General features: G+C 32.7%; 1 protein-coding gene across 13 annotated transcripts in view; it reads left to right on the forward strand.

Annotated features, from left to right (window-relative positions):
• The window catches only part of LOC139491171 (mitogen-activated protein kinase kinase kinase 7-like), a 69,360-nt gene that overhangs the window by 52,086 nt on the left and 4,536 nt on the right, over positions 1-12,738 (forward strand). For all 13 annotated transcript variants that reach the window (XM_071278603.1, XM_071278594.1, XM_071278595.1 and 10 more), the window contains one exon: positions 11,841-11,934. In XM_071278603.1, the coding sequence (XP_071134704.1) occupies positions 11,841-11,934 (94 nt within the window). The remainder of the gene's footprint in view (positions 1-11,840; positions 11,935-12,738) is intronic.

Here is a 12,738-nt window from a genome sequence, read left to right on the forward strand (position 1 = left end):
GCAATATTTTGAGTTAGAGGCGATGAAGTTTTCTATAAATTTGATATAATTTGTCCCAAAAGTAGTACAACACACTGTAAAAGTTTCTTTGAGAAAGCGCAGGTGGGATTTTTTTTATTTTCATTTATGTTCTAAAAGAAATGCACTACGAATTAATTGTGTTCTCGGACCTAAGAGGTGAAATCTGTAAATATAGAATTTGTACTCTGGCAACTTCCCTAAATGATTTGATGGTGTCAACTTGTCAAATAGCATGAAACTAAAGGATTTAAACTTTTATTTTATAGAATTTCTGCCAAAACGACCAATTTTGACATTTTATGGTCAAAATAGGCATTTTATAACTTTTTCAATATTGATGCATAAATGGCATCCTGACTTTCTATCTGACAGGTTTTTATGTGTCAATATTTGTGTTTCTATGCCTTTACCTGCTTCTTTTACTTATTTATGAACTCTGAATCTACAGAAAAGAAGTTTATCTCAGATAAAATGTGCAAAATGTGTTGTATGAATGACCCTTGTCTAACGCCTTGTTTGGATGAAGGCAATAGTGGGGAGCTTGGTATATAAAATTTGATGTCCATATTAGAGACTTCACTAAATTTGTATCAAATGCACTTTACAATGTCTATTGTACCTGTTCCATTTCACATACTATATTTCTTTTCTTCTGTAGGATAGCAAGTGGTTTAAATATAAGCCTGTTGAGAATAAATTGCATGAAAGTTTTTCCCTAAAAAGGCAAAAATCTTTGTTTCAGCCCATACTGCTTGTAAGAAAAGTTATTTGCAAGAGTCTTTTTGTGCTCAGATTTGTTGTATCATGTCACATGAGTATAGAAATGATAAAAAAGACACACATTTTTATTTTTTATAGCCTCAATATGCATTTTTAAATGTAAATATGTGGCACGGCCTTAATTGACCCTAAATTTTTTCCAGTCTTACTTGGCCTAAGACCCTTTTAAACTAATATGATATGTTATTTGTAACTTTTCTTTCCATTTAAAGTACTTTAAATACATATGTAAGGATTATTTATAACCAAAAAGCTTCACAAATTTAAAATTGCTGGAAAATATTACATCTTCATGTAAGGCTCCACTTCATTGAAAAACCTGAATTTTTAGGCGCAGGCTCATATAAATTTGACTTATGAATAATTATGCCAAGTCTGATAAATCAAATGAGTACTCTATTGCTTTTAGTACATGATAAGTTATATATTAAGGCATTTAACAAGTATTTTTTTGCAATATTTAAATTTTTAAAGCCCCAAATGTTGATAGTTGAAATTTTTCAATTTTAACGTCAAAATTTTACACGCAAAGATGAGTATAGAACTAAACTTAATGTCTATAATATACATCCTATTGTCATGAAACTTTGTAAGTAGTGTTATAATACATTAAGCTTTGTTCATACCAAGTTTTTTTAAGATTTGTCTACTCTTTCTACCCTATTAGGTCCGAGACCACCATTGTCGTCCCTTGATTTTCGTTGTTCACAAATATAGTCCCTAGTGTTGACAGTGGGTTACTTGCCATTAATTTTTATACCCCTTCCAAATTTATTTCTCCATATTCACTGCCTCAAATTGCAAGAAGGGGGTTGAAATTACACTGTAAAAAAATTTGGGTCCAGAATTTTAAAGGAAAGTAGTGATTTGGTCCAGCTGAAAAAGGTTGAAAATGAGCACTTCGGAAGCTGTCAAAAGATTTCAAGACGCCCTAAACATAAAATTGGCAATATTTTGAGTTAGAGGCGATGAAGTTTTCTATAAATTTGATATAATTTGTCCCAAAAGTAGTACAACACACTGTAAAAGTTTCTTTGAGAAAGCGCAGGTGGGATTTTTTTTATTTTCATTTATGTTCTAAAAGAAATGCACTACGAATTAATTGTGTTCTCGGACCAGTAGGTAACTGTAACTGTAAAGTATAGTAATATCTATGTTACCAGAAGTCTGGCCAGATTAGCTATCCATGATATCAGTAGGTAACTGTAACTGTAAAGTATAGTAATATCTATGTTACCAGAAGTCTGGCCAGATTAGCTATCCATGATATCAGTAGGTAACTGTAACTGTAAAGTATAGTAATATCTATGTTACCAGAAGTCTGGCCAGATTAGCTATCCATGATATCAGTAGGTAACTGTAACTGTAAAGTATAGTAATATCTATGTTACCAGAAGTCTGGCCAGATTAGCTATCCATGATATCAGTAGGTAACTGTAACTGTAAAGTATAGTAATATCTATGTTACCAGAAGTCTGGCCAGATTAGCTATCCATGATATCAGTAGGTAACTGTAACTGTAAAGTATAGTAATATCTATGTTACCAGAAGTCTGGCAAGATTAGCTGTCCATGATATCAGTAGGTAACTGTAACTGTAAAGTATAGTAATATCTATGTTACCAGAAGTCTGGCCAGATTAGCTAGATCCATCATATCAGTAGGTAACTGTAACTGTAAAGTATAGTAATATCTATGTTACCAGAAGTCTGGACAGATTAGCTATCCATCATATCAGTAGGTAACTGTAACTGTAAAGTATAGTGATATCTATGTTACCAGAAGTCTGGACAGATTAGCTATCCATGATATCAGTAGGTAACTGTAACTGTAAAGTATAGTAATATCTATGTTACCAGAAGTCTGGCCAGATTAGCTATCCATGATATCAGTAGGTAACTGTAACTGTAAAGTATAGTGATATCTATGTTACCAGAAGTCTGGCCAGATTAGCTATCCATCATATCAGTAGGTAACTGTAACTGTAAAGTATAGTGATATCTATGTTACCAGAAGTCTGGCCAGATTAGCTATCCATCATATCAGTAGGTAACTGTAACTGTAAAGTATAGTGATATCTATGTTACCAGAAGTCTGGCCAGATTAGCTATCCATGATATCAGTAGGTAACTGTAACTGTAAAGTATAGTAATATCTATGTTACCAGAAGTCTGGCCAGATTAGCTATCCATGATATCAGTAGGTAACTGTAACTGTAAAGTATAGTAATATCTATGTTACCAGAAGTCTGGCCAGATTAGCTATCCATGATATCAGTAGGTAACTGTAACTGTAAAGTATAGTAATATCTATGTTACCAGAAGTCTGGCCAGATTAGCTATCCATGATATCAGTAGGTAACTGTAACTGTAAAGTATAGTAATATCTATGTTACCAGAAGTCTGGCCAGATTAGCTAGATCCATGATATCAGTAGGTAACTGTAACTGTAAAGTATAGTAATATCTATGTTACCAGAAGTCTGGCCAGATTAGCTATCCATGATATCAGTAGGTAACTATAACTGTAAAGTATAGTAATATCTATGTTACCAGAAGTCTGGCCAGATTAGCTATCCATCATATCAGTAGGTAACTGTAACTGTAAAGTATAGTAATATCTATGTTACCAGAAGTCTGGCCAGATTAGCTATCCATGATATCAGTAGGTAACTGTAACTGTAAAGTATAGTAATATCTATGTTACCAGAAGTCTGGCCAGATTAGCTATCCATGATATCAGTAGGTAACTGTAACTGTAAAGTATAGTAATATCTATGTTACCAGAAGTCTGGCCAGATTAGCTATCCATGATATCAGTAGGTAACTGTAACTGTAAAGTATAGTAATATCTATGTTACCAGAAGTCTGGCCAGATTAGCTATCCATGATATCAGTAGGTAACTGTAACTGTAAAGTATAGTAATATCTATGTTACCAGAAGTCTGGCCAGATTAGCTATCCATGATATCAGTAGGTAACTGTAACTGTAAAGTATAGTAATATCTATGTTACCAGAAGTCTGGCCAGATTAGCTATCCATGATATCAGTAGGTAACTGTAACTGTAAAGTATAGTAATATCTATGTTACCAGAAGTCTGGCCAGATTAGCTATCCATGATATCAGTAGGTAACTGTAACTGTAAAGTATAGTAATATCTATGTTACCAGAAGTCTGGCCAGATTAGCTATCCATGATATCAGTAGGTAACTGTAACTGTAAAGTATAGTAATATCTATGTTACCAGAAGTCTGGCCAGATTAGCTAGATCCATCATATCAGTAGGTAACTGTAACTGTAAAGTATAGTAATATCTATGTTACCAGAAGTCTGGACAGATTAGCTATCCATCATATCAGTAGGTAACTGTAACTGTAAAGTATAGTGATATCTATGTTACCAGAAGTCTGGACAGATTAGCTATCCATGATATCAGTAGGTAACTGTAACTGTAAAGTATAGTAATATCTATGTTACCAGAAGTCTGGCCAGATTAGCTATCCATGATATCAGTAGGTAACTGTAACTGTAAAGTATAGTAATATCTATGTTACCAGAAGTCTGGCCAGATTAGCTATCCATGATATCAGTAGGTAACTGTAACTGTAAAGTATAGTAATATCTATGTTACCAGAAGTCTGGCCAGATTAGCTGTCCATGATATCAGTAGGTAACTGTAACTGTAAAGTATAGTAATATCTATGTTACCAGAAGTCTGGCCAGATTAGCTAGATCCATCATATCAGTAGGTAACTGTAACTGTAAAGTATAGTAATATCTATGTTACCAGAAGTCTGGACAGATTAGCTATCCATCATATCAGTAGGTAACTGTAACTGTAAAGTATAGTGATATCTATGTTACCAGAAGTCTGGACAGATTAGCTATCCATGATATCAGTAGGTAACTGTAACTGTAAAGTATAGTAATATCTATGTTACCAGAAGTCTGGCCAGATTAGCTATCCATGATATCAGTAGGTAACTGTAACTGTAAAGTATAGTGATATCTATGTTACCAGAAGTCTGGCCAGATTAGCTATCCATCATATCAGTAGGTAACTGTAACTGTAAAGTATAGTGATATCTATGTTACCAGAAGTCTGGCCAGATTAGCTATCCATCATATCAGTAGGTAACTGTAACTGTAAAGTATAGTGATATCTATGTTACCAGAAGTCTGGCCAGATTAGCTATCCATGATATCAGTAGGTAACTGTAACTGTAAAGTATAGTAATATCTATGTTACCAGAAGTCTGGCCAGATTAGCTATCCATGATATCAGTAGGTAACTGTAACTGTAAAGTATAGTAATATCTATGTTACCAGAAGTCTGGCCAGATTAGCTATCCATGATATCAGTAGGTAACTGTAACTGTAAAGTATAGTAATATCTATGTTACCAGAAGTCTGGCCAGATTAGCTATCCATGATATCAGTAGGTAACTGTAACTGTAAAGTATAGTAATATCTATGTTACCAGAAGTCTGGCCAGATTAGCTAGATCCATGATATCAGTAGGTAACTGTAACTGTAAAGTATAGTAATATCTATGTTACCAGAAGTCTGGCCAGATTAGCTATCCATGATATCAGTAGGTAACTATAACTGTAAAGTATAGTAATATCTATGTTACCAGAAGTCTGGCCAGATTAGCTATCCATCATATCAGTAGGTAACTGTAACTGTAAAGTATAGTAATATCTATGTTACCAGAAGTCTGGCCAGATTAGCTATCCATGATATCAGTAGGTAACTGTAACTGTAAAGTATAGTAATATCTATGTTACCAGAAGTCTGGCCAGATTAGCTATCCATGATATCAGTAGGTAACTGTAACTGTAAAGTATAGTAATATCTATGTTACCAGAAGTCTGGCCAGATTAGCTATCCATGATATCAGTAGGTAACTGTAACTGTAAAGTATAGTAATATCTATGTTACCAGAAGTCTGGCCAGATTAGCTATCCATGATATCAGTAGGTAACTGTAACTGTAAAGTATAGTAATATCTATGTTACCAGAAGTCTGGCCAGATTAGCTATCCATGATATCAGTAGGTAACTGTAACTGTAAAGTATAGTAATATCTATGTTACCAGAAGTCTGGCCAGATTAGCTATCCATGATATCAGTAGGTAACTGTAACTGTAAAGTATAGTAATATCTATGTTACCAGAAGTCTGGCCAGATTAGCTATCCATGATATCAGTAGGTAACTGTAACTGTAAAGTATAGTAATATCTATGTTACCAGAAGTCTGGCCAGATTAGCTATCCATGATATCAGTAGGTAACTGTAACTGTAAAGTATAGTAATATCTATGTTACCAGAAGTCTGGCCAGATTAGCTAGATCCATCATATCAGTAGGTAACTGTAACTGTAAAGTATAGTAATATCTATGTTACCAGAAGTCTGGACAGATTAGCTATCCATCATATCAGTAGGTAACTGTAACTGTAAAGTATAGTGATATCTATGTTACCAGAAGTCTGGACAGATTAGCTATCCATGATATCAGTAGGTAACTGTAACTGTAAAGTATAGTAATATCTATGTTACCAGAAGTCTGGCCAGATTAGCTATCCATGATATCAGTAGGTAACTGTAACTGTAAAGTATAGTGATATCTATGTTACCAGAAGTCTGGCCAGATTAGCTATCCATCATATCAGTAGGTAACTGTAACTGTAAAGTATAGTGATATCTATGTTACCAGAAGTCTGGCCAGATTAGCTATCCATCATATCAGTAGGTAACTGTAACTGTAAAGTATAGTGATATCTATGTTACCAGAAGTCTGGCCAGATTAGCTATCCATGATATCAGTAGGTAACTGTAACTGTAAAGTATAGTAATATCTATGTTACCAGAAGTCTGGCCAGATTAGCTATCCATGATATCAGTAGGTAACTGTAACTGTAAAGTATAGTAATATCTATGTTACCAGAAGTCTGGCCAGATTAGCTATCCATGATATCAGTAGGTAACTGTAACTGTAAAGTATAGTAATATCTATGTTACCAGAAGTCTGGCCAGATTAGCTATCCATGATATCAGTAGGTAACTGTAACTGTAAAGTATAGTAATATCTATGTTACCAGAAGTCTGGCCAGATTAGCTAGATCCATGATATCAGTAGGTAACTGTAACTGTAAAGTATAGTAATATCTATGTTACCAGAAGTCTGGCCAGATTAGCTATCCATGATATCAGTAGGTAACTATAACTGTAAAGTATAGTAATATCTATGTTACCAGAAGTCTGGCCAGATTAGCTATCCATCATATCAGTAGGTAACTGTAACTGTAAAGTATAGTAATATCTATGTTACCAGAAGTCTGGCCAGATTAGCTATCCATGATATCAGTAGGTAACTGTAACTGTAAAGTATAGTAATATCTACGTTACCAGAAGTCTGGCCAGATTAGCTATCCATGATATCAGTAGGTAACTGTAACTGTAAAGTATAGTAATATCTATGTTACCAGAAGTCTGGCCAGATTAGCTATCCATGATATCAGTAGGTAACTGTAACTGTAAAGTATAGTAATATCTATGTTACCAGAAGTCTGGCCAGATTAGCTAGATCCATGATATCAGTAGGTAACTGTAACCAAAGACAAAAATCTTGGAATGGTCTTTGGCTCGATTGAAAAAATTCAAGTACAATTAAGGGGTTGATTATTGATCATAAAACTGATCAACGAGGGGTGTGCAGATACCCCATCTGCACGGAAGAACGCGAAATAAAATTGCCATTTCACGATGAACAAACAATTAAAAATGCCTTGCACGTTGATCTTTTTACCGATTTCACGAAACACAGTGAATAACGAACCTTTTTCACGGCTGCACGTGAAATAAAAATGGCAAAGCACGTTGCACGAAAATAACCCTTTAACACCCTAATCAACTGTATTCAAATTTTAAAATCAAGAGAGGAAAGTTCAGTATAGACCGTCATCCTCTGGGTCTGGTAAAGATACTTGCTCAGTATAGACCGTCATCCTCTGGGTCTGGTAAAGATACTTGCTCAGTATAGACCGTCATCCTCTGGGTCTGGTAAAGATACTTGCTCAGTATAGACCGTCATCCTCTGGGTCTGGTAAAGATACTTGCTCTCGGTGAGAACACATTATTCATAGTATTTCTCATGCACTTTTCTTCAAATTTTGTATCATAATTAAAAATTTGTAAAATGGCCCTATATAACCCAGATGAACCTGTATCCAGCTAGCTAAGAAATCATTGATTCACGAACAAAGTTTCATCTGATAAGGTATTGTGTAGTTCCTCGAATTTGCTTTTCTATAAGAGATAATACAAGTAATTTTGTAAATAAATTTAACCCCAATCTTTTCTGTAAGTTAATTGCTTTCATCCTATAAAGGTCTTAGATTAAGAATAAATTTTCTTTGGGAAAAAAATAACTTAAATTGTTAGGAGTTACTGAATTGAACATTTTTTAGACATCAAGACACAATTCTTATGAATCAGATCTATTAGGAACAATTCCATTAATGTTATCTGTGTTGTAATTATGGACCAGTCAGTTACCATCACATAAATCTATTATAAAAACTCATGAAAACCCAATATTCAATAGATTTATGATGGCTGCAATGACCTTTCTACAACAACCCAAGGTCAAAGTCATTGTAAGTAATTCAACCAGCAAACACTAATGACAGATATATATAATAACAGAGAAGGAAAAATATGATCTTATTTACTGAAACTTCCATTTATGATTTAGTGGAAATAACTTATTACAATTATCCCTGTAGGAGGAAAGTGTTTTACAGTATCCTGGACAATTAGATTGGACAATTTTACATTTCTATGAACTGTTATCTCATCTTTGAAAATTTATAGATAGCAGATGTAATGCTCTCCAAAGCATTGACGCAGATATCGTTTAGTTTGCTGTGCACTATTTTCACTTGATTATTAAGTTTATTCTAGGAACAATTTTTGTTATAGTCTTAATTAGACATACTTCTTTGTACTTTGTTTGGGGGAGGGCTTATATTTTTAAACAACTCCAACTTATTTTGTACACCTAATTGATATTGCTTCAAATTTATAAATTGTTATTTTCATTTTAGTCCTGAAATAAAAATGTGTCATTATTTCTAAGGGGAGATAATTTTACACCAATCTTGATGGTACATTGAACTGGATGCATGACTTTGTTAGCTCTCTAAATAAGTCTATTTTATGCATGTTACATCTGTCAAAACAACTCCTACACTTAGGCACATTCAATTTCAAACAAAAGTACATGAATTGTATATATTATAATAACATTGTAAAAAATTATTGAAAAATTAATGTAATTTGACATAATCCTCAAAGATAATTTCTCAGAGGAAAAAGAATTAGATATATTGATATATTATACAATGAAATTTTAGATTTAGAAAAATTCCCAAACTGCACAAATTCTATCAATTGTCAGTAATTTATAAATTATACATGCGCGACTGATTGATTGGAAATTTGGCAGCATGTTATTTGAAGCTTCAATGATGATATTGGTGCACAAGGATTATGGGATTTCAACATGCAATTCCAGTGTAAAATAGTTTGTCATTATGGAAATTACAACTGTTGGGAGTCAAAACAAAACATAATAGTATGCAAGCAGGAGATTATAATAGGTTACAGACATTTCCCCTAATCAACCAAATGAAGAGTTCATTAGAAAACTTGTGGGGTCTAAAAAAGTTGCTATAAAACTTGTTAAGAGTACAAATGTGGTTTTAAAACTTGTTAAGACTGTGGTGTAATTATAAGGCTGTATTCTGTCATAATATGTATGGAAAATAAATATTTCAACTTCCAAGTTTGAATTTTAACACTAACATTAATGAATAAGTTCTTTTTCAAAATTAATTTTCGGAAATGTTCTGCATTATTTTATAAAAATCATACAAGCTTTTTTTTATTTTTTGAAAATGAAAACTTTATTCACAATTTTCAAAAACATATTGAATATGTTTTTGAAAATTGTGAATATTTCAAAAAATATTATTCTTTCACAGTTCTTGTTTTGCATTCTATAAAAAAACTAAAATTCATATACTGGTATGAATTGAAAGTTTAAAAATCATATATCAAGCAATACAAAAGGAGGCAAATATGAGAATAACTTCCTATTTCTGTATAAAATTTGCAGCGAGTCATATTTAAAAAATTTTGGTAATAAATTTGACCGAATATGCTACTTTTGATTAAAGAAAATTTAGATTAGACAAACTAAGAAGCATATCAGACCATTAAATTAGAAAAAGCACAGCAGCATGTCACAAATTTGATAACACAGCCGAAAACAGACAACTAAAAAATCCACAAATGTTCAAATATAGCAATGTAGTTGTCAATTACTTCGCCAAATGTGGTGAGACATTGACGTAAATGTAATAAACATCGAGAAATTAGTCGTATTTCGGTAACAATCAAATTTTAATCTCCATAGATCCACACTGTTTATACAGCAGGCAGTAGGGATAAATTCATTTTCCGCTATGTATGAATGTCGATAGAAAAAGATTGAAAAGTTCTAAGTTTTATCAATATCACTTAAATGCTAATTTGTCAGATCTATCAGCAATCAGGAAAATATAACATGCTAATTACACCAGCCAAAAACAGTTAAATTTGATCAACACTTCAATTCTTTTCTTATTTACTGACTTTCAGGTAGTGAAAAAAAGTCAAATTTCTTATAATGAATTCTCCTGAAATCAGCTTCTTTGCAAAGTTTCAGACATAAAATGGCTAAGACTAATGATTTTGATCTTTTTCTTCAGTTAAACTGCCTGCTTTCTTTATAAGTTGTCAATATTACTTTATGTCTATTTATTGTTTTTCTACAGGTCAGGTTAATTTTAATATCACCTTGAACTTTTAATTGTAACATTTTACAATTAACTGTCTACCTATTTTAGACTTCAACTTTTTGGGGGGTCAAGATACATTTAAACAGCTATGCGGTCATTTAGAAATAATAGCATTTAAGCGGCTAATGATTAATTAGCCACTGGCACAAATTTTTGCACCTGACATAATCGACTACTACAGTAGTAAATAGTTTCTTACTGCTGATGTGAACTAATGAGAATTTGAATGAATCTTAAGATTCAGGAAATGTTTGGTGGTCATTAACTAAGTTTTTGTAAAGGGAGGTTAAACATTCACCCAGGTCAAATGGTTAAGAAATCTAATATTAATTTGTGTGATGAGTTGAAGAATGACCTTATAATAACACTAATGAGGTTAATTTACAAGTTTCTAAATGTACAGGTGTCATCAGTCAATAGGTGAAAGAAGTGTTGATTGTACTTTTGTTTAAGATGTTCTCTATATATACATGATGTTAAGCTACTAACTGAGTTCAAATTTATGATGAGTTTATTTACAACCACTGGGTCAGATGCCATTGCTTGTGGCGTGTTTTATTCCCCGAGGGTATCACCCACCCAGTCGTTAGATGCCATTGCTTGTGGAGTGTTTTATTCCCCGAGGGTATCACCCACCCAGTCGTCAGAACTTCTGTGTTGACATGAAATATAATTGATATGGTCATAATTATAAATCAAGTTGGTTACAAAACTTTGAATTTTTGAAAACTAAGGCTTTTAACCTCATGAATAGATTACCTTAGCTGTATTTGACAAAATTTATAAGAATTTTTGGTCCTCAATGCTCTTCGACTTTGTACTTTATTTGGCCTTTTTAACTTTTTTTATTCAAGCCGCACTGACAAGTCTTTTGTAGACAAAACATGCAAGTGGGATTAATACAAAATTTCAATCCTGGTATCTATGATGAGTTTAATAAACATATTTACTGGAGGGACAGGCTGATATTTGACGTTACTTCCATACTTTAGAAGTTTGAAAAGTTACTTTAATAGATGATAGTGGTCATTTTCCAAACTCTCTTTTGAGAGATATTTGTACATGAAGACCTTTTTTACCAAAAAAAAAATAGTTCATATGTTTAATCATGATATATTTTTTGTCATTACAGAAATGATTTATTGAAAGAATTTGAGATAGATGAACAGAACCATCAAAGTAGTACAAGATTATACGATGAATACAATCAGTTAATGGAGGAAAATGTAAGTAACTCTTAAAAATCATTGTTAGGTTTTTGTCAACCCATTTTTACAAGTAAAGTTTAAGCTGCTTACAAACACAGATTATTTTCATTCTGGTTCACATGAATGCTTGAAATTAAGCATCGATGTACATGCATGTAAGGGAACACTTAAATGATTTAAAAGAGGTTTCTCCCTTTTCAAGGATATTCTTCATGATTTTACACACTTTGTGATATTTTGCTACCATAAAAGAAGAAAGATTTGTTGATTGAAAAAATGATTCCACATCAAAGTTTTAGTGATAAGTATTTACCCCCTTTGTAAAATTTTGGACAATTTTCTGGGATTAGGACACCTTCCCCTATGCTGCTTTTAAGGAATAAAGTAAAAGACAAAAGTTATTGCATCACATTAGTAATTGTAGATCAATTTTGTCATAGAAGATGTTTTTCTTTTATTTTCTGGGTTACTTGATATTATCACGGAAAATAAAGACAAACCTTTTGGCAACATTTTTAATGGAAAACCATAGGAGACGTGAGAGACATCTGTTTTTATATTGTATCACCTAATCTGAACACAAACAAGGGGAAATACATTTGTCTGCTGGTAATGGAATCTAGCAGACGACAGTAAACCTTGGAGGATTGTGGGAATAATAGAATATTAATAACTTATTAATTGCTTAAGAACCTTGTACAAATTTTGGTTTAATTTAAGAAATTGAGGTTTTCTCTTGTTCAAATTGTAAAGTGAAATTGACTTCCAGGAACTTTCTGGATAAAGGGACTAGTCTTTTGTTGGAACCCAGGAGCTTTCAAT

The sequence above is a fragment of the Mytilus edulis genome, chromosome 10 (genome assembly GCF_963676685.1).
Source record: "Mytilus edulis chromosome 10, xbMytEdul2.2, whole genome shotgun sequence".
In the NCBI taxonomy this organism is placed as follows: Eukaryota; Metazoa; Mollusca; class Bivalvia; order Mytilida; family Mytilidae; genus Mytilus; species Mytilus edulis.